This window comes from Saimiri boliviensis, chromosome 1, assembly GCF_048565385.1.
Source record: "Saimiri boliviensis isolate mSaiBol1 chromosome 1, mSaiBol1.pri, whole genome shotgun sequence".
Lineage (NCBI taxonomy): Eukaryota > Metazoa > Chordata > Mammalia > Primates > Cebidae > Saimiri > Saimiri boliviensis.
Genome location: NC_133449.1, coordinates 82,301,938 through 82,329,884, shown reverse-complemented (window position 1 = coordinate 82,329,884; position 27,947 = coordinate 82,301,938). Strand labels below are relative to the sequence as shown.

The window sequence follows — 27,947 nt, the reverse complement described above, 5'->3', positions numbered from 1 at the left end:
GACCCGGTCACCTCGCATCCTCACTGAGCCTTTTTTTTTTCCTTTTTTTCTTTTCTTTTCTTTTTTTTAAGAAGCAGTCTCACAGGCTGCAGTGCAGTGGCGCAATCTCGGCTCACGCCTCACCGGCTCACGCGATTCTCCCGCCTCAGCTTCCGGAATAGCTGAGATTACAGGCACCCACCACCACGCCAGGAGAATTTTTGTATTTTTAGTAGAGACGAGGTTTCACCATGTTGGCCAGGTTGGTCTCGACCTCCTGACCTCAGTTGATCTGCCGGCCTCAGCCTTCCAAAGTGCAGTATTACAGGCGTGAGACACAGTTGGCAGCCACTTCGGCTTTTCTAAAACTCGGCCCCTAAGCACTTAGCCCAGAGAGCGCGGAGCATCTGGCTATGACTTCCAGCCAATAGCTACACTTCTTTTCTCAGCCTTGCAACTACAAACCAATAGGTAGATGGCTTTCTTTTTATGTCACGTTCTTTTTCAACCAATCAGAAACGTTTTTCAAACGTTTGCCCGCCCCCCTTATGGGCTCGGGCTCCTGGAAAGCTGAGTTCACTTCCGGGCCGCGGTCTAGGGCAGCTACGTGTGTTGTCATAGCGACCATTTTGCGTTAACTGGTTGGTAGCTTCTAGCCTGGGGGATGAGCGACTGCGCGCCAGCGCTTCCCCTACTCCCTCTCGGCTCCCTGTCTCCCCAAGGCCTAAGCGGGCTCCGGCGGTCTGGCCTAGGGATCCCCGTGGCCGCTTTGGGGAGAGATGGCTACGGAAGAAGAGGACGAGGTGGAGTGGGTGGTGGAGAGCATCGCAGGGTTCCTGCGAGGCCCAGATTGGTCCATCCCCATCTTGGACTTTGTGGAGCAGAAATGTGAAGGTAAAAACCAGAGCCCAAACCGACAATCCTTTTCTCCTCTCTCACACCAGCGGCGGGCAGGGGGCTGGTAACCACAAATCATTTTTATCTCCCCCCAGCCCCACCCCTCTCACCAGGTTTAGAGTTGGTTACGTGGGAGGAGTTCCTTTCGCCCTGTCAATTTGTTCCTTCCCAGACCTGAACCTGGGGACCGCGACTCCCCTTCCCCGAGGCCCAAGCACACGTCAGAAGAATGTTAGACTTTAATCGTAAATTAGGTCTCTTACTTTGTCCCGCACGTTTCTGCCCTGGGCAAGTGGACTGTTTGGCTGGGCTTCTTCAACAGATTCCCAGACTTGAGAGGAGAAGCGTCGGTTTACGCGAGTTACTTATGATCCCTAGCGTTTCGCCCTGTGTAGTCAGCTTAAGAAATGAGAAATGATTCACTTCAAACCAACAGTTGACTGCAAAGGAGGGTGTGTGATAACTCCTGGAAGCCCACAGCCGGTGATTTTGGTGGCCTGCATTCCCCTTGGAGAGCTCTCTACTTTTAGCTATACCAAAAATTTGCCGGGTGGGGCCGGGGAACCATTCTTGGAACAAATGAGGCATATAGATGTGGTATAATATTCCCTGTGAGGGACAGGCACCTCCGGGTTCTGAGCAGTTCACGCTTCGAGTTCTGCATTCAGTTCGTGGAGACAATTTGCAGTCCATTCGCAGAAAAGGAACCAGAAATAACGTCATATAAATGAGTGCCTAAGTGTTACTGTGGTTGTTTAGTCGGGCAAGACTTTGAGGGTAGTAGTATTCATCAATTACTGAAACATCTGTTTTGTAGCGTAAGGTTCAGTGGAATAGAGTTGGTTCAGTGGTCAGTTGGTACACGCTAAGGGGAAACAAATATCAGTGAAGGAAGTGCTTCATGACAGAATGTATCCAAGATGAGTTAGCCAGCCTCAGAAGGTAATGAGCTTCCTGGCTCCAGCAGTGTTTGAATGGATCTGACAGCGACTTAATAGGGTTAGAGGGATTCAGTTATTCAGCTATCAAATGGTCGGTTATCCTGGATGACCTTTTAAGACTTTAAATTCCGAGATATCATTAATCTGGTAAAGATGAAATTCAGTTTGACCACTGAATCTTTTCATTACATTTTCATTGCTATAATCAAAACTCAAATCATAGTTATTGAAATGTTGTTTTTACAGGTAATTTTTTTAGCAGTGTTCAAAAACAGGATAACTTCTATTTGTACTCCTTTTTTTGTTTGTTTGTTTTTGAGACCGTGTCTCACTCTGTCGCCCAGGCTGGAGTGCAGTGGCACTATCTTGGCTCCCTGCAGCTTCTGCCTCCCGGGTTCAGGGTTCAAGCGATTCTCCTGCCCCAGCCTCCCTGGTAGTTGGGATTACAGGAGCGCGCCGACACACCTGGCTAATTTTTGTATTTTTAGTAGAGATGCAGTTTCGCTCTATTCGCCAGACTGGTCTAGAACTCCTAACCTCAAGTGATCCACCTGCCTCGGCCTCCCAAAGAGCTGGGATTACAGGCATGAGCCACCGTGTCCGGCCTGTACCCACCCCTTTTTATTTTGAGACGGAGTCTCGCTCTGTCGCTAGGCTGGAGTGCAGTGGCGTGATGTCAGCTCACTGCAACCTCCGCCTCCGGGGTTCAAGTGAGTCTCCTGCCTCAGCCTCTCAAGTAGCTGGGACTACAGGCGCACACCACCACACCCAGCTAATTTTTGTATTTTTAGTAGAGATGGGGTTTCACCATGTTGGCCAGGATGGTCTCCATCTCTTGACCTCGTTAACTGCCCACCTCGGCCTCCGAAAATTCTGGTGTACTCCTTTTAATAAGTTGAAATGTGGCAGGATGGCTCACGCCTGTTATTGGAGCACTTTGGGAGGCTGAGGTAGGCAGATCACTTGAAGTCAGGAGTTTGGGACCAGCCTGGCCTACATGATGAAACACTGTCTCTACTAAAAATACAAAAAGCTGTGTGGTGGTGCGAGCCTGTAGTCCCAGCTACTTGGGAGACTGAGGCAGAAGACTCATTTGAACCCGGGATGCAGCGGTTGCAGTGAGCCTAGTTCTTGCCACTACACTCCAGCCTGGACAACAAAGCGAGACTCTATCTCAAAAAAAAAAAAAAAAAAAAAAAAAAAAATTAGCTGAGCATGGTGGTGTGCATCTGTAATCCTAGCTACTCCAAGAGGCTGAGGCAGGAGAATCACCTGAATCCAGGAGGTTGCAGTGAGCCGAGATCATACCACTGTACTGTAGCCTGGGCAACAGAGCAAGACACTGTCTGGGAAAAAAAAAAAAAAAGTTGCCATGTTATTAACAGGGCTGGGTCACTTGCACCTGTATGCCCAGCAACTCAGGAGGCTGAGATGGATCACTTGAGTCCAGGAGTTTGAGGCTGCAGTGAATGATGATCATGCCACTGCACTGCAGCATGGGCGACTGAGACCCATTTCTTTAAAAAAAAAAAAAAAAAAGACTGGGCACGGTGTCTCATGCTTGTAATCCCTGTACTGTGGGAGGCCAAAGTGGGTGGATCATGAGGTCAGGAGTTCGACACCAGCCTGACCAACATGGTGAAACCCCGTCTCTACTAAAAATACAAAAATTAGCTGAGTGTGGTGGCATGTGCCTATAATCCCAGCTACTCAGGAGGCTGAGGCAGGAGAATTTCTTGAACCTGGGAGGTGGAGGTTGCAGTGAACTGAGATCACGCCACTGCACTCTAGCCTGGGCAACAAAGTGAGACTCCGTCTCAAAAAAAACCCCCAAAACTGAAAATGCTATTGTGAGACTGATAAGGCATGTGGAATTTGACCTCATTTAGAAGAAGAAATTATGTCACCCTTTGATTCCATTTACCTCACTGAGACCAAACGCTGAAATGGAAAAAAATTAAATCGTCCATCTTTTTATCCCTAAATGTCAAAAGTGGATGTATCTCAGTCCTAACATACCTGATTGTATAATTTTGCAGAGAAGCAGTAATCTACAGCCTTATGAACATGTACAGTGGTGATTTGGTTTCAGAATTAGCTGCTGTATTAAGAACCCACTGTATTGCTTATATGTGCAGTGTTACGTAGAGCAGATGCCAGGATAAACAGAAGTGACATGCCAGTGACACTTGAAATAATTGTTTATAGTTCATTGTCTCGGGGTTGCCTGTATGCTGTTCTCTAACTCAGATTTAAAGATTAGTTTTTATTTATTTATTTATTTATTTAAATTTTTAAAGATGGAGTTTCCCCTTGATGGCCAGGCTGGTCCTGAACTCCTGACCTCAGGTGATCCACCCACCTTGGCCTCCCAAAGTGCTGGGATTACAGGCGTGAGCCACCGCGCCCAGCCTAAAGATTAGTTTTATGCAGCCTTGTGACATTAACTTTTATTTCAACAAACATTTATTGAAAGTGTCGTTTGGCTAAGCTGAGGCTAGAAGGATGAATGCAACAGAATCCTGTCCTTGAGAAGTTTATAGTGTAGTGGGGAAGACAAGCAGGTAAACAGGATAAAATACAAAGTGGCAGGTGCTATAATAAGGGTAGGTACATGGTGCTGCACAGTATGAATTCAGAGGAGGGGATCTAGCCAGGCTAGGGGATGGGAGTGAGTAGCAGGTCACGGAGAATATGCCACGTGGTAATATTCTTAAGAATGATTGGGAGAGAGAGGGGATGGGGGTAAAGTAAATGCAAAAAGGAAGAAGGAACAGCTTGAGCAAAGGCATGGCAATTTGAAGTGGTGTATATTGTATCTGGCGATGTTTCAAGTAGTTGTGTGTTGTTAGGAGTGTAAGGTTTGAGTTTCCAAGTTGGGGGAAATGAGATGAAATCTAATTGTGGAGGGTCTTGTCTGGCCTTCTAAGGATTTTGCACTTTTTCTCTAGGCAATGAGCACTTGCTGAAGAGTTTAAACTGAAAATTGCAGAAGTTAGTTTTGCATTTTAGAAAGATCAGCCGGAAAGAATTTTAAAAATATTTATTGTTTACAATTCCCAAGTTTGTCCTGTTTCCCTGATTAGATTATAGCTTCTTGAGAAAATATTTATTTTTCTAATCTACATCGTTTTATACATATGATCATTCAGTAAACACTTGTTTTGATTTTATTTAACTTGATTATTTATCTATAGTAACAAAAATGGCCTGGTCACTTTGAGTAACATTTACATCGGCAAAATTCCAGTACAGTAAAATAATTTGGAGCCTATTGTAAAAGGACTTAACCATTAACAAGAATATTCCATTGAAAGTTATGAAGAAATTATTTCCTCATATTGATTGAAATATGTTTTTGGTCTTAAATATGAGATAGTGTTCATTTTATTTTCTTAAGCAGGCAAAAAAGCTTGTTTACAATTAATAATATATATATGCACATATATATACAATTGACAGTATATATATTTTTATATATATATAAATAAATATATATATATGTGTCTATATGTATATTTTTTATTTTGTTTTGTTTTGGAGACAGAATCTCACTCTGTCGCCCAGGCTGGAGTGCAATGGCTCGATCTCAGCTCACTGCAACCTCCAACTCCCGGGTTTGAGAATTCTCCTGCCTCAGCCTCCCAGGTAGCCAGGACTACAGGCGCCTGCCACCATGCCTAGCTAATTTTTGTATTTTTAGTAGAGACAGGATTTCACCACGTTGGCCAAGCTGGTCTTGAACTCCTGATCTCAGGTGATCCGCCTGCCTCAGCCTCCCAAAGTGCTGAGATTACAGGTGGGAGCCACTGCGCCTGGCCAATAGTATATATTTTCAGATATATTCATTTATATATTTAAAAAAGATAATCCCTAAGAATTCAAAGCTGAAGAGCTAGGCTATAGGAATGACAGACAGTTCTATCTGTGAGGAGTGGATTTTGTATTTGCAGTAATAAAATGATTTTTTTACACTATGTAATATTTTCTTTTAAATTTAGTTTTTGATGATGAAGAAGAAAGCAAATTGACCTACACAGAGATTCATCAGGAATACAAAGAACTAGTGAGTATTTTTTTTCACTGATTTTTAAAGGTAATTAGGCTAATGTTACAGCTTTTCTAAATGAAGAAAATTGTTTTTTCATTAAAAATCCTGAATTTTACAAAAATCCAGTCTACCTTAACAATAGTACCTGTTATACATGTCTCCACAGGTTCTCTGAGCATCTCATTTTAATAACTTCTTATTTCCTCTGCTCTTAAATCTAAAGAATGGTTTTACAGCTCTTTATGGGTTCTTGCATGTATTCTTTATATTTTATTCTTATTTTGTTGATGCATCCAGGGACAGATTAGTTACTTAGTCATGGTTGTCTTGTGATTTTTTTATTTTTGAGACAGGGTCTTGCTTTGTCACCCAGGCTGGAGTGCAGTGGCACTAAAATAGCTCATTGCAGCCTCAGCTTCCCTGGCTCAAGCAATCCTCCCATCTCAGTCTCCTGAGTAACTGGGACCACATGCGTGCACCACCATGCCCTGCTAATTTTTTTGTGTTTTGTAGAGATGGGGTTTTACCATGTTTCCCAGGCTAGTGTCAAACTCCTGAGCTAAAGCAATCCGCCTGCCTGGGCCTCACAAAGTGTTGGGATTACAGGTGTGAGCCACCGTGCCTGGCCTGTCCTATAATTTTTAAAAATGCCTCTGGCAGTGAGGCGCAGTGGCTCACACTTCTAATCCCAGCACTTAGGGAGGCTGAGGCACATAGATTGATTGAGCCAAGGAGTTCGAGACCAGCCCAGGCAACATGATGAAACTCCATCTCTATAAAAATTACAAAAATTAATCAGTCATGATGGCATGCGCCTCTAGTCTTAGCTGCAGAGAAGCTGAGGTGGGAGGATAGATCTCTTGAGCTCAGAAGGTCAAGGCTGCAGTGAGCCATTACTGTGCCACTGTACTCCAGTTTGGGCAACAGAGTAAGACCCTGTCTCAAAAAAAAAAAAAAAAAAAGAAAGAAAAGAAGGCCAGGTGTGGTGGCTTATGCCTATAATCCCAGCACTTTGGGAAGCTGGGGTGGGCAGATCACCTGAGGTCAGGAATTAGAGACCAGCGTGGCCAACATGGCAAAACCCTGTCTCTACTAAAAAAAAATACAAAAATTAGCGGGCATTGTGATAGGCACCTGTAATCACAGCTACTCAGGAGGCTGAGGCAGGAGAATCACTTGAGCCTGGGAGGCAGAGGTTACAGTGAGCCAAGATTGCACCACTACACTCCAGCCTGGGTAACAGAGTGAGACTCCATCTCAAAAAAGAAAGGAAAGAAAAGAAGAAAAAAAAAATGCCTCTGGTTAGCAGAACAGTTGTGCCACACTGAACTTCATAATCCTGACTTTAACTATTTCTATTAGAAGAAATACAGTTTCATGTGATTTTCTGCAAAAATACTAACTTTTAATTTGTGTTTTGGTGGAAGACAATGTCACTGCCATGTAATATAATATTATGTAGATTAATATTTGCAAAAAATTTGATTATACTTTTCTAAACTCAATACTTAATATGTAAACTGTCATGTAGAACTTTTCTATGTAATTATAACAGTGAAACTTTGTCTTTTTAGGTTGAAAAGCTGTTAGAAAGTTACCTCAAAGAAATTGGAATTAATGAAGATCAATTTCAAGAAGCATGCACTTCTCCTCTTGCAAAGACCCATACATCACAGGTTTTTGCTTTGTATTATTCTGCTAACATACAGTTTTAACAAAAATGCTCAGGGTTTCACTTAAATTTGAATGTTTGATTGACAAGTAATATTTTAGACATTGTGGGAAGTGGAAAGATAATTCATCATATATGAGTTCTTTTTGAGAGCAACCTTGAAATATGATAATTTGAGGCATAAATGAACTGATGCAATTCAAAGTGACCTTTCTAAACTCAGAACTAGAATAAGATCACAGGGATTATACAAACTACTGTTTTATTTACATAGATCTCTGATAATTCTGTAGTTGTTCCTTTTATAATTTTAGCAGATCCACAGTCAGTAGTTCCTGCAGCTTCCTTCTCTTAGAACTACTTTTATTATCTTACTGGTTGTGTAGTGCTAGGCTGAAGTAGTGATACATATGTTTATAAACTGTTTTTGTTGTTATTTTTGAGATGGAGTCTCACTCTGTTGCTCAGGCTGAAGTGTAGTGGTACGATTGCAGCTCAATGTAGCCTCAACCTCCTGGGCTCAGGTAATCCTCCCACTTCAGCCTCCCTAGTAGCTGGGACCGCAGGTGCTGCACTAGCACACCTGGCTAATATTTGTATTCTTTTTAGAGACAGGGTCTTGCTGCGTTTCCCAGGCTGGTCTTGAACTCTGGGCTCAAGCGATTTGCCCACTTTGGCCTCCCAAAGTACTAGGATTACAGGCATGAGCCACTACATGCAGCCTATAAACTAATATCTATTGAGGGCTTATGCTAGTTGATATTTTAGGCACTTGACATGTTTTATCTCATTTAATCTTTCTAACACTCTTATGAAACTGGTACTATATAACTTCCATTGAGAAATGAGGAAATCAAAGCACAGAGATATTAAGCTAATAGTCCAAAGTCCACAGCTAAATAAGTAGTAGAGCCAGTATCCCCAGCCAAGGCAAGCCAACTGAGTGCCCTTGCTCAGAGGGTGAGGACTGGGATATGTTACTAGTACCCAAGTAGCCTTCTGCTCAAAAACTAAAGGCCAGGCAGTGACTCATGCCTATAATCCCAGCACTTTGGGAGGCCAAGGCAGGAGGATTGCTTGAGCCCAGGGGTTTGAAACCAGCCTGGGCAACATAGTGAGACCCCAACTCTAAAAATAGTACAAATGTTAGACGGTTATGGTGGTGTTCTCCCATAGTCCCCTTACTCAGGAGGCTGAGGCAGGAGCATCACTTGAGCCCAGGAGGTTGACGCTGCAGTAAGACATGATGGTGCCACTGCTCTCCAGCCTGGACAACAGATTGAGACCCATCCCCGAAAAACAAAACACTGGCTTTGGCATCTCATCTTCTACCAAATAAACTGTAATTTCTTAGCTAGCAAGATATGATAAGAATTGTTTAAGATGAGACTCCAGATTATAATGTTAGCCATGATTTCTTGCTATAGTTCCCCAGTGTATTATGTTCTACTGCCATTCCAGGTCACTTGCTCTTATGAGCATCTGTGCACCTAGCTTTGCTCATGCTGTCTCTTAACTGGGAATCTGTGGTCCCCTCCTCAGACTACTCCATCATTCCTTTCATCACGTGGAGAAATCCTCCTCATCAGGACCTGGTTGAATTGCTACTTGTTACAGCAGCTTTGCTGTTTATTCTAATCAGAACAGAATTCATTCCCCTTAACTAGGCCAATTTTAAATTGATATTTTTGTTATTCTGCCTTGAATTATGGTTTCCTACAAGTCTATTTGCCCTACTAGATTGTAAGTCCTTTGAGCTGTTTTTAGTATCTTTGTACTCCCTGCTGGTAGAACAGAGATGAAAACTTAGTTTCTGGTACGTAGTTCTCAATAAATGTTTATTAATTTAAATTATCTTGTTATTATCACCTAGAAGATGTTGCCTTGACTACTTTTTAACCCAGCATTTCCTCTTTTGTACAACTTTTCATTTGATGATCACCTTTAATTTTAGGAATAGAAAATCTTTTTGTTTTTGTTTTTGAGACAAGGGCTTGCTCTACTGCCCTGGCTGGACTGCAGTCGTGTAAACATAGCTCTCTGCAACCTCTAACTCCTAGGTTCAAGTGAATCTCCTGCCTCAGCCTCCTGAGTAGCTAGTACTATAGGTGTGCACCATTATACCTGGCTAATTTTTCAGTTTTTTTTGTAGAAAGGGGGTTGTGCTGTGTTGCCCAGGCTGGTCTTGAGCTCCTGGCATCAAGCAATCCTCCTGCCTCGGCCTCCCAAAGCTCTGAGATTACAGGTATGAGCCACTATATTTTGGCTGGGTGTGATAGCTCATACCTGTAATCCCAGTGCTTTGGGAGACCAAGGCAGGAGGAATGCTTTAGGCCAGGGGCTCAATACCAGCCTAGGCTACAAAGCAAGACCCCATCTCTACAAAAAATACAAATACAAGAATTAGCTGGGCGTGGTGACACGCTCCTGTAGTCCTAGCTACTTGAGAGGCTGAGGTGGGAGGATTGCTTGAGCCCAAGAATTTGAGGCTTGCAGTGAGCTATGACTGTACCACTGTACTCCAACCTGGGCTGCAAAGTGAGACCCTGTCTCTAAAAAAAATAAAATAAAATAATTTAGATGTTCTTGGTATGCCCACAGTATGTGAAAAAAATCTGGCAATTTCCAAGAAGACATAACAATCCTTAATGTGTATGTACCTAATAACAAAGCAACAAAATGTGTAAGGCAGAAACGGAACTGCAAGGAGAAATAGATTAATACATGATTATAGTTGGAGACTTTAGCACCCTCTGTCAGTTTTGGACAGAACCAGTAGTTAGGAAATCAATAAAGACATAGTTGAACTAAACAGCACCTTCAGGCCAGGCATGGTGGTGGTTCATGCCTATAATCCTAGAACTTTGGGAGTCTGAGATGGGTGGATCACTTGAGGTCAGGAATTCGAGATCAGCCTGGCCAACATGGTGAAACCTTGTCTCTACTAAAAATACAAAAATTAGCCTGGCTTGGTGGTAGGCGCTTGTAATCCCAGCTATTCAGGAGGCTGAGGCAGAATTGCTTGAACCTGGGAGGTGGAGGCTGCAGTGAGCCGAAATTGCACTACTGCACTCTGGCCTGGGCGAAAGAGCAAGACTCTGTCTCTAAATAAATAAATAAATAAACAAACAGCAGCTTCAGTCAGCTGAATTTAATGGAGATTTATACACCACTTCATCCAACAACCAAAAATACACATTCTTCTCAAGATCACACAGAATAGTCAAGACAGATTACATTATGGGCCATAAAAGATATCTCAACAAATTTAAAATGGAAATCATACAGTGTCTGCTTTCAGACCACAACCTAATTAAATAACAAAAGATAGTTGGGAAAAGCCAAAATACTTGGAGATTAAACAACACACTCTAAGAAACACATGTGGGCCAGGCATGGTGACTCATGCCTATAATCCCAAGCACTTTGGGAGGCTAAGGTGGGCAGATTGCTTGAGCCTTGGAGTTTGAGACCAGCCTTGGCAACATGGTGAAACTACGTCTCTACAAAATACAAAAAAATTAGCAGGGCATGGTGGTATATACCTTCCACCATATTGGCCAGGCTGGTCTCAAACTGCTGACCTTAAGTGATCCACCCACCTCGGCCTCCCAAAGTGCTAGGATTACAGGCATGAGCCACCGTGACTGGCCACAATTTTTGTTTTATAGAATTATAAGGAATTATATAATTACACTATATATAAAATATATAATCATAGAATAATCATAAAGTATTATATGTTATAGAATTATAAACAAATGTCCCTCTTTATTCCTGATCATCTTTCTTGTTCTGAGGTCTACTTTATCTGAAATTAAATTAAGCTATTTCAGCTTTCTATTTAAACAACTTTATTGAGATATAATTTGCATACCATAATATTAATCCTTCTGAAAACTTTTTTTTTTTTTTTGAGTTGGAGTTTTGCTCCACCACCCAGGCTGAAATGCAGAGGTGTGATCTTGGCTCACTGCAACGTCTGTCTCCTGGTTCAAGTGATTCTCCCATCTTAGCCTCCTGAAAAGCTGGGACTACAGGAGCATGCCACCACACCTAGCTAATTTTTGTATTTTTTTAGTAGAGACAGGGTTTCACCATGTTGACCAGGCTAATCTTGAACTCCTGACCTCAAGTGATCTGCCCACCTCAGCCTCCCAAAGTGTTGGGATTACAGACGTGAGCCAATGTGCCCAGTTGAGAACCCTGTTTTTAAAGTAAAAATTTTAAATTGTCGTTTTGAGACATCTAGATACATAATAAGGTAGCATTTTTGAATTAATCTATGGTTTTGCAGTGGAAATAATTTGAATGTGTGGGAAATAATTTTAAAATTTGAATCTTCATTTCACTTGAGACTTCTTTCCACAGGCCATTTTGCAACCTGTGTTGGCAGCAGAAGATTTTACTATCTTTAAAGCAATGATGGTCCAGAAAAACATTGAAATGCAGCTGCAAGCCATTCGCATAATTCAAGAGAGAAATGGTAAAATATTGAAGTTAGAAATCTAAGTGCTAAGTGTATTTTTGTTTACAGTTTTGACTATTCTAATTTTAGTTACCTTGTGTACATTTATTTCAAGTTTGAAAGACTTTAGCTGACTTGACATTTAAGAGTAAACTTCTTGATCTGTATTTGACATCTCGAAAAAAAGGAGACCAGAATTCGATGATACTTTGGATTTCACAGAGTTCGATTTTCTGCCCAGCCATTATGTTTATGAAATTAAGTATTTTTGCTGGGCACGGTGGCTCAAGCCTGTAATCCCAGCACTTTGGGAGGCCGAGGTGGGTGGATCACAAGGTCGAGAGATCGAGACCAACCTGGTCAACATGGTGAAACCCCGTCTCTACTAAAAATACAAAAAATTAGCTGGGCATGGTGGCGCGTGTCTATAATCCCAGCTACTCAGGAGGCTGCGGCAGGAGAATTGCCTGAACCCAGGAGGCGGAGGTTGCAGTGAGCCGAGATCGCACCATTGCACTCCAGCCTGGGTAACAAGAGCGAAACTCCGTCTCAAAAAAAAAAAAAAAAAAAAAAGAAAAGAAATTAAGTATTTTTAAGTGGTCATAGTGGTAGTTACTGTTGAGAGGTGTTCATCCTTCTTCTGGCTTATGATTGTTAGGACCTGTGTAGGAAGCAGTGGTTCTTAAGCCTTAGCAAGCATTGGAACTGGTTGGAGGGCTTGCTGAAGCACATGTGGCTGCCTCCCAGTTTCTGATTTAATAGGTCTAGGTATTGATAATTTGCATTTTTAACAGTGATATGGTTTGGCTGTGTCCTCACCCAGATCTCATCCTGAATTCCCATGTGTTGTGGGAGGAACCCAGTGGGAGATAATTGAATCCTGGGGGCAGGTCTTTCCCATGCTGTTCTCCTTATAGTGAATAAGTCTTACCAGATCTGATGGTTTTGAAAAGTGGGAGTCTTCCTGCACAAGCTCTCTTTGCCTGCTGCCATCCATGTAAGAGGTGATTGCTCCTCCTTGCCTTCTATCATGATTGTCAGGCTTCCCCAGCCATGTGCAAATGTAAGTCTGGTTAAACCTATTTGCTGTGTAAATTGCCCAGTCATGAATATATCTTTATCAGCAGCATGAAAACAGAGTAACACAAACAAGTTCCTAGGTGATGCTGAAGCTGCTGGTTCTGGGACCATACCAACATCTACTGTTCTAGGGCACTGGGCAGAGGCAGATATGCTTGTACCAGCATCATGTGGAAGAGAAAAGTGGAACTCAAAGCCCTGTTGACCCTCATTGGCTTTATCTTTCCCCGACTCTGTGTCAAGCTCACTTTCTCTCTAGCTCTTCCTGCTCTTGTTCCCTTCTTGTGTGCCTGAACTACATTTAACATCCTGACTAAAAACAGCTGAGTTTCTAATCATGCTGCTTGTTATTGTACCCATGTTATCATCTCTTTCTAACCCATATTATAATTTCTGTTTCACATTTCTTGCTGTGGTAACCTCACCTTAATTTCTATGTCTTCCTTAGCTCAGTAGATGGCCATAATATTTTTTACCATGGCCCATAATCTCTTTAACAGTTTGGCAGCAGGACCTTTCCTTTGACTGTTTCTTGAAGATGTGAGATCTATAGTTCAGTTGCATCGTTTGCCTTTAAGGGCCTGGAACATGAAACAATAGGGCTTCTGTTGTTGCATGGCAAACATGAGAATTTTGCAGAGCTCTTGTTGGGGAGTTTACTTCTCACTTGACTGATGTGAGTAGAGACTCTTAGAGCCAGCCACCATCATATTCGTCTGCAGGACTCCCAAGATGCTTTCCTCAGTAGCTAATAGAACTGTTGTCTGTGGGTAGGGGGAGAACACCACCCTAGCCCTGAAGAATGCATCACAGTGCTATCACTTCCATGTAAATAAGTTTGGAAAATAGTCTGTGTCTTTCTACTGTGGTTTGCTCTATAAAATCCTTTCCTCTGAATTTTCCTGAAAACTATGCTTCATTCTGACTTGTGGGTTAGAGAATTTTAATAAGTGTTAGTAAAAAAACTTTCTTAGGGGATCAGGAGAAGACATAGTGAACTTGACATTGGCATTTTGCAGTTTTCAGTTTGGAATTTAATTGGAAACTCATTCAGGTTTTAATAAAAAGGGAATAAATACACATCTTGTATCATGTGGATGCCTCAGGCTGTCAGTAACAGAACACCCCAATGAAAAAAACATCTCCCAGAACAAGAAGTCCAGAGGAAGGGAGAGAAGGAAGGCAGGTTCAGAGTTGGTTAACACAGTGGCTCAGTGATGTAATCAAGGATCCTGACACTTTGCATCTTTATACTGTGCCATTCTCAGTATCTTCTCTCATGATTATGCTTTGGCTAGACTGAGTGCAGACTCAACAATGTCTTATGAAGAAATGGAATAGTACATCCTTCTGTATATCTCTTTTTGTTAGCAAGACAACAATTTCATGGAAGCTTTCCAGTTTTCCCCTCAAGTCCTATTGATTAGGATTCAGGTCACTTGCCTTTCTTAAACCATCTGGCAAGGGGAATGAGACCATTATGATTGGCTTGAACCAATTAGGGGTCACTGTCCTGGGATAGGGGAGGGCCCTGCCTCTAAGTACTTAGCTGCCTGATAATTCTGCAGAAGCTGGCTTCTATTAGCCAGAGAGGAGAAGGGGAATGATGTAGAATAATGACTATTGTCAGACCACAGCCTGGGGCATTTTACTTACATTTAAACATAAACTAATAACTTAGTTTCTGCTATAGACTTTCTAATACATGTATTTAAGAATTTGCTGGCCAGGCACAGTGGCTCATGCCTGTGGCCCCAGTGCTTTCAGAGGCTGAGGCAGGAGGATTGCCTGAGCTCAGAAGTTCGAGGTGGCAGTGAGCTATGACAGCCCCACTGCATGCTGGCCTGGTCAATAGAGTAAGAGCCTGTCTCAAAACTAAAAAAATAAAAGAAAGATTGTTGCCTAACTGAGATCCAGGGGTGAGTACCTTAATGTCGATTATACTCAAAACTACAGACTATTTGAAAATAGTCCTAATGATGAGAAAAAAAATCAAAGGCTCTCTGGATTCTTGGTTGTATCTTATTAAATAATTTGGAGAAAATGCAAATGAGAGTATTATTTTGATGTTTTTTAAGTACTTTATACTGTTGTGTTATTCTTAGTACTTTCAGTTTCCTTAGAAAGATGATTAGAATAATAAGTTTGTATCTTTTGACTGAGCAAAAATGCACTTAAGATTGATGGATTATTCATATGTCAATTTTCTGGTTGTGATATTGTACTACTTTAGTTTTGTAAGATGTTATCACTTGGGGAAACTGGGTAAAGAGTACATAGCAGCTTTCTGCATTATTTTTTAAAATTGCACTTACCCCAGAAGAAAACATTTAACTTTTAAAAATGTATTTAAACATGAGGGGGATTAGAGTAATAAAGCTATTTTAGAGTGGATCCAAAATCCCACAGTCATATGTGGATAAAGAAATGGAAGGTAAAAATTAAACAGCATTCTGCTAATGTTGTGGAATGTAATGATTATAGATACAAACAGAACAATTATTACCAATCCACCTGCTTTGCAGGAAGACAAGATAATAAAGTAAATTAAACCAATATTTTAAGTTACTTTTTATTTTCTTGGGCTGAAGCTGCTACTTCCCTGGTTTATAATTATTAGACCAATATCTGAACAGAAGCTTCAAGGGCAGAGATCATTTTATTCATCTTTGTAGCCCCTCAAAGTGCTTAGCACCATGCTTTTATTGCACATAGTAAGCAGGGCCCTTTTCAATAGCATCTGTTAAAATATGAATGAAGAGTTTTAATGTTATTTCAATTAACAAAATCATATTTTGTTTTGTGACTCTTCTCATTTAAGGGGCACCTTTGAGATCAGTTTCATTATTAAGCCTAACTCAATGATTTCCATGGTATATTCTTAGACGCTATGTGATTATGGAAGAGAAAAACATATTAACAAATGTTTGTTGCCACACATTGTTATGTTAATTGACAATAAAATAAGTACTAAGAGATATTTCTAGTTAAAAGTGTGGGGGTTTTGGTGGGGCTTATTCCGTAAAATAAAAAAAGGTTTAAAAGATGGTAGTTAAAAATGGCTGGGAGTGGTGGCTCATGCTTGTAATCCTAGCACTTTGGGAGGCCGAGGCAGGCAGATAACTTGAGGTCAGGAGTTCAAGGCCAGCCTGGCTGACATGTTGAAATCCCATCTCTACTAAAAATTGGCTAGGCGTGGCGGTGAGCGGCTGTAATCCCAGTTAGTCTAGAGGCTGAGGCAGAATTGCTTGAATCTGGGAGGCAGAGGTTGCAGTGAGCTGAGATTGCACCACTGCACTCTGGCCTGGGCGACAGACAGAGACTCTGTCTCAAGAAAAAAAATTAAAAAGTAAATAGAAAATAAGGAGGCTGAGGCAGGAGAATTGCCTGAACCCAGGAGGCGGAGGTTGCAGTGAGCCGAGATCGCGCCATTGCACTCCAGCCTGGGTAACAAGAGCGAAACTCCGTCTCAAAAAAAAAAAAAAAAAAAAGAAAAGAAAAGATAGTAGTTAAAAAGATAATACTTTAGGAAGTTACAGTGATAGATCTGAAGTTAATTTCTACTTAAGGAACTAGAACAGTGAAAAATAGATGTTTTCAGTTGAGTTGATACTATTCCATGTGGTCTTTGGTTTCAAACAGGTGTATTACCTGACTGCTTAACGGATGGCTCTGATGTGGTCAGTGACCTTGAACAGGAAGAGATGAAAATCCTGAGGGAAGTTCTTAGGTACCAATCTCTAATTATTTTTTAAATGAATCATTAGTAATATTGTATGATCTGTACATATGCTTTTGCCTGACAAATATAAAATTGCTGAATTCTCCACTGAAGCCCATCTAAATGATTTATCATTATATGACTGTGAATATATTTCTTAAAGATAAAAAAAGTTATTTTCAGTCCAAATGAGAGGGTCTTTTCACACTCCCATTATAGGAATAGGAAAGTAGCCACCAATGGGAAAAGTTGCAGTAGGCCCAGCCTGATCTCTGGAGAGGGGCAAAATGACTTGAGCTAAGCAGAAAATCCTGTGGCTTCTGGATCTCACAATGGAGGTGGCATATTCTAGGTGTCACATGGTAGGAGGCTGGGCATCTAGACTCCACAGTTTGAATAGCCAACTTGGTGATAGTAACCTGCAAAGGAGCAAGGACAGTGAGAGGCATCTATCCCAGATGAGTGTCTTGCCAGTCTCTTTGTCTTCCCAGTTATATGATTCTTAGCCAAATGCCTGGCAAGGAGTATGCAGACCAATAAGGGGGTCCACACAGAACTAATAAAGGTTAAGGGACATGCCTTTTTCTTTTGAGCCTGTTGTTCCCTGACCTTTATGGGAATTTTGGAAGGAAGGAGCAGTAGTAGCTCCTAATTTTTAAATCTCCTGTGAGAATATATTAGGTTTAGGGCAAAAGGATACTATAATCAAGGAGTCACCTGCAGACTATGGCGTTGGCCTTTGGGGTCACCACTTCTCCAACCATACTACCACACATGACCATTGTCTAGCATCCTGTAGTTCCCCCACTTAGGAACTTTGTCCCACCTCCAAAGCAGAAGAGAGGATAGGAGGATGGGCCTGGTGGGAAACTATGGCAGGAGCTCGGTACTTAATTTCAGGGGGTTTGAGTGATTATGGAGAGGGTGGCAGATATGCTCGTGAACTAAACCCTTTCTTGCCAGATCCTTCTTTGGATGGCAGGGGCAAATGGGAGCCTGAGATGACACAGAATGCTATGAGTTTAAGGTTTGAGAGGTAAGGGTTTTTGGTTCAAAGGACTGGTAAAGTTTTGATTTGGACTGGTTGTGTTGGTTGAATGGTGGCCTGAAAACTGGTCAGCACTGTATTTTTAGATTTTATTTTCTAAGAGATTTTGAGGGGATATACTACTGTGTAAGTAATAGAACTTAGTTGTGAACATGTATAACAGTTGAACTTGGGTAATTTTCAAAATCAGCATGTCTCAGTGAGCAGTTTACAAAAGTCGATAGGCTTTGGGACAGTGGTGTCATGAGTGCTTGATGTTAGCTCAGATGTCACCGGAACAATGGCATTTTATCAAGAGGGGCGTAATGGCTCTTATCAAGAGGGGTATAATTGATCTCTCTAAAGAGGATGATTGAAGTCCTTATTAATGAGATTTGCCATTCAAATTGGGTTTAGGATTTCAAATCTGTTGATCTTTGTTCATTTAGAGTTCTAGAAGAAATAGGTAGATGTGTATTTTATGTTACTAACTGTATTATGCTGTATGCCCATGTGTGTCTTTCCCAGTTGACTGTAAGCCACTTTAGAGCAAGGCTTGATTATCTTCCATCTTTGTGTCTAATATGCCTTGTATTATAAGCTTAGGTTAGCATGTTGCTTAGTTGAATATTTGTTCTTTGACCAAAAAAGGAAAATTACTTTTTACCTTTTTTGTGTGTATTTCAGAAAATCAAAAGAGGAATATGACCAGGAAGAAGAAAGGAAGAGGAAAAAACAGGTGCCTACAGAACATATAACAAAGTGTTTTATATTTGTGGCTGTTACCTCTTATTAAGTTTACACCTAGTTCTTACTATTAAAATTTATACTTCTGCGGAACTACATAATTCCTCAAAGCAGTCATTTTTTTGGCAAGTTTAAGCATTTGTATTTAACTTTTTATACTTTTTTCCCCTTTATTTTTGTCCTGGTAACTCACAGAACAACTTTTTTGTTTTTTCAGACTGACTCTTGCTCTGTTGCCCAGGCCAGAGTGCAGTGGAGCAATCTCAGCTCACTGCAGCCTCCGACTCCCAGGTTCAAGTGATTCTCCTGCCTCAGCTTCCCGAGTAGCTGGGATTACAGGTGCCCACCACCACACCCGGCTAATTTTTGTATTTTTAGTAGAGACAGGGTTTCACCATGTTGGTCAGGCTGGTCTTGAATTCCTGACCTCATGATTTGCCCACTTCAGCCTCCCAAAGTGCTGGGATTACAGGAGTGAGCCACTGTGCCCAGCCAGAATTTTCTATACTTTTTTTTTTTTTTTGTCACCTGGGCTGGAGTGCAGTGGCACAATCTTGGCTTACTGCAACCTCTGCCTCCTTGGTTCAAGAGATTCCCCTGCCTCAGCCTCCCAAGTAACTGAGATTACAAGCCTGTGCCACCACACTTGCCTAATTTTTTAAAATTTTTAGTAGGGATGGGGTTTCACCATGTTGGCCAGTCTGGTCTTGAACTCTAACCTCATGTCATTCACCCGCCTTGGCTTCCCAAAGTGCTGGGACTATAGGCATGAGCCACTGTGCCTTGCCAACTTTTTATACTTCTTAATATAGAAATTATATACTTTTTTTTTTGAGATTGAGTCTTGTTCTTTTGCTGAAACTGGAGTGTAGTGGTGAGATCTTGGCCCACTGCAACCTCTGCTTCCCCGGGTTCAAGCAATTCTCGTGCCTCAGCCTCTCAAGTAGCTGGGATTATAGGCACCTGCCACCACACCTGGCTAATTTTTGTGTTTTTTTTTTTTTTTTTTTTTTTTTGAGACAGAGTTTCGCTCGTTACCCAGGCTGGAGTGCAATGGCGTGATCTCGGCTCACCGCAACCTCCGCCTCCTGGGTTCAAGCAATTCTCCTGCCTCAGCCTCCTGAGTAGCTGGGATTACAGGCACGTGCCACCGTGCCCAGCTAATTTTTTGTATTTTTAGTAGAGACGGGGTTTCACCATGTTGACCAGGATGGTCTCGATCTCTCGACCTCGTGATCCACCCGCCTCGGCCTCCCAAAGTGCTGGGATTACAGGCTTGAGCCACCGTGCCCGGCAATTTTTGTGTTTTTAATAGAGACAGGGTTTCACCATGTCAGCCAGGCTGGTCTCAAACTCCTGACCTCAAGTGATCCACTGGCCTTGGCCTCCCAAAATGCTGGGATTATAGGCATGAGTCACGGCACCTGGCCAAAAGTATATAATTTCCTGTAAGAGTGTATACTTTATACTTTCTTTTAAAGAGGCCAGACATGGCCAACCTGGCCAACATGGCAAAACCCCATCTCTACTAAAAATACAAAAATTAGCCAAGCGTGGTTGGTGCACACCTGTAATCCTATCTACTAAGGTGGCTCAGGCATGACAGTCGTTTGAATCCAGGAGTCGGAGGTTGCAGTGAGTGAGAGCACATGACTGCATTCCATTCTGGGTGATAGAGTGAGACTCTGTCTCAAAAAAAAATAAACAAAGAAAAAGAAATATATAATGTTTTTGGATCAAAGGTAGTGAATTCATTAAAATGAATCTAAATTGTATTTTATTTTTATTTTTTTACTGTATCATGGAATCCTGAAGTTATCAGAGGCTAAAACAGAAGAGCCCACAGTGCATTCCAGTGAAGCTGCAATAATGAATAATTCCCAAGGGGACAGTGAACATTTTGCAGCCCTACCCTCAGGTAAGGTTTATGAATACATAAACACCATATAGAATGTGCTCCTTTTGAAAGAAAAAAAATGTGCTTTCTCATACTTAATTTACTTCAAAAACCCTGGGAGGGAGTATTGAATGTCTTTGGTATTTAACGTTCTTTGTGAATTTGATTAAAGAGATTGCAGACGAGATACTGAGCTGAAAGAGAAAGTAGAGTCCCCAAATTTCCATGTAAAGCCTGGAACCCAGAGTAGAGAGCAGAACTCCTTGAGGGAATAACTAGCCTTTGTGCGTGGCTGCAGCTTACAAGACAGGTTCATATAACATTCCGTATTCTCGTCTATGCTCACAGTTACTTGGTATTTGTGAGTGAGAAGCTGAACTTGGAAAGATCATCTTTCTTTTCTAATGAATTAAGTACAGCTAGAAAATAAGAAGTAGCCATTTTGTCCCAATGTTTAGTCAGAAATTGTATCTTAAAACCAAAATTGGTAAGAATCCTCGTAGGAAATATTAGTGGATGACCTTTTCAACATGTAGTAAAATCTACTTTGAATATAAACTGATTTTCTATGTAAGAAAACAAGTAGTTCTGAAACAGATATTGTAGTCATGAATTCAGTTCATTTTATTATGTATTCCTATGGTTTTAAATAAATGTCCTTTTCTCAATTAAAAAAATATAACTCTGTGAGGTAGATACTGTGATCCTTGTTTTTCTTTTAGCTTTTTAAAAAAAATTTTTTTTGTTTAGTCGGGTATTACTGTGTTGCCCAGACTGGTCTCAAACTCCTGGCCTCAAGTGATCTTCCTGCCTCAGCCTCCTAAAGCACTGGGAATACAGGCATGAGCCACTGTACCCATCCCTTCTTTCTTTTTTTTTTTTTTAAGAAATTCAAGGAAGCTGAGAAACTTGTCTAACAAAGATCACTGAACTCTTCAGTGGTGGAGTTATGACTTACCTTGGTCTTCTGACACTAAATATGTTCTTCTATACCTTAGTTTAGAAGAACTTCTATAATTGAGATTAATGTGATGTTTACCCATTAATTTTTTATGTAAGTTGGAGAGCAATTTTCTTTTTTTAATATGCTTAATTGAAGCTGTTTTAGGTTCACAGTAAAATTAAGCAGACGGTACAGAGATTTCCCCCATATACTCTTTGCCCAGTACATGCTTAGCTGCTCCCATTATCAGCCCCCTCAAAAGTAGTACATATGTTACGTTGGTGAACGTACCTTGACACAACATTACCAGTGAACCAGAGAGCATAGTTTACATTAGGGTTCACTCTTGGTATTGTATATTCTGTGGGTTTTGACAAATGTATGATGATATGTATTCACCATTATGGTATTATGTAGTATGTAGTTTCACTGCCCTAAAAATTCTCTGTGCTCTGCCTGTTCATCCTTACCACCTCCTAACCCATGGCAACCACTGATCTTTTTACTGTTTCCATAGTTTTGCATTTTCTAGAATGCCATATAGTTGGAATCATACAGTAGTACATAGCCTTTTCAGATTGGCTTCTTTCACTTAGTATAATGCATTTAAGGTTTCTCTGTGCCTTGTCATGGCTTGGTAGCTCATTTCTTTTTAGCGCTGAATAATACTCCATTGTCTGGATGTGCCACAGTCTGTTTATTCACTTATCTGCTGAAGAACATCTTGGTTGCTTCCAATTTTTGACAGTTATGAATAAAGTTGCTATAAACATCCATGTGCAGGTTTTTGTGTGGACATAAGCTTTCGGTTCTTTTAGGTAAATACCAAGGAGCGTAATTGTTATGTCTTACAGTAAGAGTATGTTTAGTTTTGTAAGAAACTGCCAAACTGTCTTCCAAAGCAGCTGTACCATTTCCATCCCCATAGCAGTGAGTGAGAGCTCTTGGTGCATCCTTGCCAGCATTTGGCGTTGTCAGCGTTCTGGGTTTGGACTATTCTAGTTGGTGTGTAGTGGTATTTCATTGTTAGTTTATTTGCATTTCCCTGATGACATGAAGTGGAGCATCTTTTCATTGCTTGGTTGTCATCTATGTATCTTCTTTGGTGATATGTCTGTTAAGGTCTTTGGCCCATTATGTTTTTTGGGTTGTTTGCTTTCTTATTAATTGGGTTCATTTTCTTATTGTTGAATTTTAAGTGTTCTTTGTATATTTTGAATAACAGTCCTTTTTCAGATGTGTCTGCTGAAAATATTTTCTCCCAGTCTATGGCTTGTCTTCTCATCCTCTTGATACTGTCTTTTACATAGCAGAAATTTTAATAAAGTTCAGCTTATTAATTATTTCATAGGCTGTGCCTTTGGTGTTGTATCTAAAAAGTCGTCATCATACCTAAGGTCATCTAAATTTCCTCCGAAGTTATATTCTAGGATTCTTACAGTTTTACACTTTACATTTAGGTCTGTGATCTATTTTCATTTTTTTTGTGTGTGTGAAGGGTGTAAAGTTTGTGTTTAGATTCATCTTTTTTCTTTTGGATGTCCAGTTCCAGTTTTGTTTCCTCATTGTATTGCCTTTGCTCCTTGGTCAAACATCATTTGATTATATTTATGTAAGTTTATTTCTGGGCTCTCTATTATGTTTCATTGAACTATTTCTCCATTCTTTTGCATATACCATACTGTCTTGATTACTGTAGTTTGAAGTATTCAAGTTGGGTAGTGTCAGTCCTCGTTCTTCAGTATTGTGTTGGCTATTCTGAGTCTTTTGCCTCTCTATATAAATGTTAGAATCACTTTGTCAATATCCACAAAATAACTTGGAATTTTTGATTTATATTATATGGAATCTATAGATCATGTTGGGAAGAACTGACATCTTGACATTATTGAGTCTTCCTGTCCATAAACCTGGAATAGGTCAGGCATGGTGGCTCGTGCCTGTAATCCCAGCATTTTGGGAGGCCAAGGCAGGAAGACTACTTGATCTCAGGAGTTCAATACCAGCCTGGGCAATTTGGCAAAACCCTGTCTCTACAAAAAATACAAAAATTAGCTGGGCATGGTGGTTTGTGCTTGTAGTCCCAGCTACTAGGGAGGCTGAGGCAAGAGAATTGCTTGAGCCCAGGAGGTGGAGGTTGCAGTTTGAGTAAAGATTGCATCATTGCACTACAGCCTGGGTGACAGAGTGAGACCCTGTCTCAAACAAAAAGTTAAAATAAAAAAACAACAAACCATGGAATATCTCTCCATTTGTTTAGTTCTTTCTTTCTAGAATTTTATAGTTTTCCTCATATAGATCTTGTGCATATTTTGCTATTTTTATATCTAAGTATTTCATTTTTTAGGGGTGTTGTGCTAAAGTAAATGATATTGTATTTTTAATTTCAAATTCCATTTATTCATTACTAGTATAAAGGAAAGTGAACAATTTCTGTATATGAATCTTATATCCTGTAATCTTGCCATATAGTTGTTCTTTTCAGTTTTTCTATCAATTCTTTTGTGTTTTCTATGTAGATGAACATGTTCTGTGTTCTGCAAATAAAGACATTTTTATTTATTCCTTCCCAATCAATGTACTTTTTATTTCCTTTTCTTGTCCTACTGGATTTTTTTTTTTTTTTTTTTTTAACGGAGTCTTGCTCTGTTACCAGGCTTGGAGTGCAGTGGTGTGATGTTGGCTCACCACAACCTCTGCCTCCTGGGTTCAAGTGATTCTTCTGCCTCAGACTCCCTAGTAGCTGGGACTACAGTCATGTGCCACCATGCCCAGCTAATTTTTTGTATTTTTAGTAGAGACAGGGTGTCACCATGTTGTCCAGTATGGTCTCAATATCTTAACCTCATGATCCGCCTGCCTCGGCCTCCCAAAGTGCTGGGATTACAGGTGTGAGCCACCATGCCCAGCTGTCTTATAGGACTTCTAGTATGATGTTGAATCAGAAAGGTGAGAGGGGACATTCTTGCCTTGTTTCTGATTTGTGAGAAACCTTCTAGTTTCTCACCGTTAAATATTGTGTTAAGTTTTAGAGTTTTTTTTTAGATACTCTTTATGAAGTTGAGGAAGTTCCCCTCTATTGCTAGTTTACTGAGCAGTTAGAGTCTTACTTGACAAAACAGGAGGATAGCGAACTAAAAGCGAATTTGTGAAGTTACCTTGCTTCTTTCTTTGTATCACGTCAAACCATTTCTTCATATATATATATACACACTCACACACACACAGATACATTCTGATACATTCTGCAGATTTTAAGTTGAAATAGCCTCATTTGAATTATACCTATGAAAGCTCCCGCTTTAGGTTTGTCTGTGCTCCATTTTAATTTGCTGACCCAAATTAACTTTGTTTTATATATGCCTAAGTACTTATACTGTTTAAATCTTGTGTCTAACATAATTTGAATACATTTGCTTTGTCTGCTTTCTTATCTGATTAAGTGAAGCTATAGAAAACTTGACCTCTGCTAGTCCGAGTGCAGTGGTGTTTACAACTAATTTATCACAACCAGTTACAGATTTTTTTGTTCCTTCTCCACTCCCACTGTTTGACTTGACTAGCCTTTTACAAAAAATAAAAAATAAATAAAAATAAAAAAAAGAAAACTTGATCTCAAACCATATGTAATTCAGTTTACACATTAATGGCACAACACAAATGGTAGATAATTTCAAAAGTAATGATTTTAATTAAAAAAATTTTTTTTACTGAGCATATCTGATATTTCAGAGAATCACTTCATACCAAGTGATGGAAGCCCATTATGAAGACCTAAGTGTGGAAGAATCATGAAGTTGTTTGACCTCTTGTCTTGTCCTTTTGCCTGTCTTTCCCTCATTCCTGCTAGCAATGGATAGTATCTTTTCTTAGATTGATGCAGAGTTGCCAGATATGAGATGATCTTTAGGTTTTCTGGCTTTCTGATCTTTCCTTCCTAGAAATTAGAGAAGCCAAGTATTTTGGCTTCAAGTACTTTCTTCTCTAGGTTTGAGAATATATGTATGTTCATAATTAACAAACCCAAGGCAAGAACTGTCCAGAGAGAGAACATGAGTGGAATATAAATGCTTATATGTATGGGTTCCCCCCTCCTCAGGAATGATTTGAACTGTCCTTTCTCCAGCTCTGTGAGTCCATTGAGGGCTAAGCCTACCTCTGCTAAAGTCACTATCAGTAACAACAGTGGTGTTTTAACTCTATTTCTGTTAGTTCTGTAGCTCCCTGTCTAGGTTGGTTTGGAGTGCTGGTTCCAGCTTATCTCTTCCATGGAGATTTCCCTTATTGTCCAAGGGCCTGTAGAGCTTTTCTTCCTCCAGCCTCTCTGGCACTATAGTCAGTCCAGTCACTGCTAGAGCAGTGGTCTGTTGTCAAGTTTCTTGCACGGACAAAATTCTGTTTTCTCTTAGTATGTTTGCCGGCAAGGTTTCTTTCTTTTTTAACTATAAGGATCAACCAGGTGTGGCAAAAATTTTTATCATTAGAGACATGTGTGCCATGTTTTCCTATCATGCTTTTAAATCTTAGCATCATTTTAATGTAAGTCGTTGCTTGTCTCAATGTGCTTTCTTTCATAGCCCACATATTTACACTGAAAAGGTTTTATCTGTTTAAAAACAATCACCTTATAATAAAATTTGGCTCAGAGGAGCAATGAGAATGTTAACCCTCTCTCTTGATTGGCAGTTACCAAATGGCTGGAAAGCATTTCATGCTCATGTTTATATGTACTTCCAAGTTCTACTTGCTTTAGAAATCTTTACATTTTCACAATGCATTGGCAGGTTTATAGTTACCTTCAATTTATAATTATAAACAAAAATTGATATTGGTGACATTTATTCTTACAGTACAAAAAATGACAGCTTTACATTAGTTGTTCTGAAAATATAGGGTGACTTTTTACTTGCAAGCAAAAGTTTGGAAACCAATTACATTGTTAGTATGGGATTAGTGTACTGTCTATTTGGCTTATGTGGCAATCTTGTATTATAGTATAGTTCTAATCTTTAGACAAGGATTTTACCTTTTTGTAGCTGTAATACTGTACAAACAGCAAGAGCATGGTACTTATTGAGATACGGGTGAGAAACTGTAGTCCCACGTTCCTTAAGGATAGGGATGATGTTGATTGTTCTTGCCCAGTGGCTGGCACAATATAGACACTGAATATATGTTGACTGAGTAAATATGAGGAAAAACAAGTATTACTAATGTTAGCTCATTTTGGTAAATCTAGCCTAATACTTAATATTTCTCATAATATTCTAATTGGTCTTATTTTCTACTTACTGCCAGAAGTTAAGGTGCATTTTGCTAATCAGTCAGTAGAACCTTTGGGAAGAAAGGTGGAAATGTCTGAAACGTCCTCCCTCCGTCAAAAGGACCTAAAGATTCCTGGCTTAGAGCATGCAAGCATTGAAGGACCAATAGCAGTAAGTAAAAGACATCATTTTTAAGAACTATAAGCAAAGTGACAAGGTACTGGGAAATCAGACATTGAATTGAATCAGTCAGTGGGCATCTGTGCTACTTACTAAATGGACTTGAATTTAGATAGTACCTTTTCTTATTTGACCCAGAATTTATCAGCACTTGGAACAGAAGAACTTCGGCAACGAGAACACTATCTCAAGCAGAAGAGAGATAAGTTGATGTCCATGAGAAAGGATACGAGGACTAAGCAGTTACAAAATACGGAGCAGAAAGGAAAACCCACTGGGGAGGTAGAGGTATGGCTAGCCTTAGTATGTCAAGATTTGCAAATCTGGTAGTAGAACTCTCAAAATCAGACTATGTGCAAGACAGCGTCTTAATAAATTTTGCTTGCAGACTCATTCATATTAACTACCTCCTAGTGTGGTAGCTGCTAAGTCTTTTGTAGGAAGTGAAATTGTTGTGATACAGATTTTATAAGGCAGAAAATAACAGTGGTGTCATGGTACATTTTTTTTTCTTATGCTGTTTCTTTACTTGCTCTGCTCTGAATATGTAAGGGTCAGCGGTCTGTTTTACCTGAGCATGCTGAGATGTCTTCTCAAAGAGCAGCATCAGTACCCCAGCCACCATCTCCAACAGGGCTTCTCCAAGAAGAGACTTTACGAGGAAGAGATTTAGGAAACCTAGTCTACTTCTATCTCTTCTTCCGCCCCTAAAAAAATGCCTCTAACCTTGGTTCATTTGAGGCAGTATATTGGGAATTTTAGACAAATGACCCTGTTCATGGTGTAGCCAACTTTTTTTTTCTTTTTTTTTTCAGGAAATGACAGAGAAGCCAGAAATGACAGCAGAGGAGAAGCAAACATTATTAAAGAGGAAATTGCTTGCAGAGAAACTCAAAGAAGAAGTTATTAATAAGTAATCATTAAAAAGTTTAACAAAATGGAAGTTCAAATTGTCTTAAAAATAAATTTAGTCCTTCCACCGAGACTTTTAGTTTCAAACACTTTTATAAATGCAAGTATCTTATTATTTTAAACACTTTAGGTAAAGGACAGTAGGGAAGGCAGCTACTCATACTGATT

The 27,947-nt window shown here is 40.3% G+C and overlaps 1 protein-coding gene across 1 annotated transcript; it reads left to right on the top strand.

The window, feature by feature from the left end:
* The first annotated feature begins 582 nt into the window (after positions 1-582).
* On the top strand, positions 583-27,852 carry CFAP36 (cilia and flagella associated protein 36). The gene is made up of 10 exons (XM_003922726.4): positions 583-873; positions 5,819-5,883; positions 7,443-7,544; positions 11,912-12,026; positions 16,731-16,818; positions 18,524-18,575; positions 20,399-20,501; positions 26,722-26,858; positions 27,006-27,155; positions 27,683-27,852. Exons 1-10 carry the CDS (start codon positions 759-761, stop codon positions 27,782-27,784), a joined length of 1,029 nt encoding a protein of 342 aa, XP_003922775.1. The 5' UTR covers positions 583-758; the 3' UTR covers positions 27,785-27,852.
* The last annotated feature ends 95 nt before the right edge of the window (positions 27,853-27,947 follow it).

Coding starts and splice junctions, on each gene's coding strand:
- CFAP36 (XM_003922726.4), top strand. CDS start 759: ATGGCTACGGAAGAAGAGGACGAGGTGGAGTGGGTGGTGGAGAGCATC. Junction 5,884..7,442: donor ATCAGGAATACAAAGAACTA/GTGAGTATTTTT, acceptor TTGTCTTTTTAG/GTTGAAAAGCTGTTAGAAAG. Junction 16,819..18,523: donor ATCCTGAGGGAAGTTCTTAG/GTACCAATCTCT, acceptor TGTGTATTTCAG/AAAATCAAAAGAGGAATATG.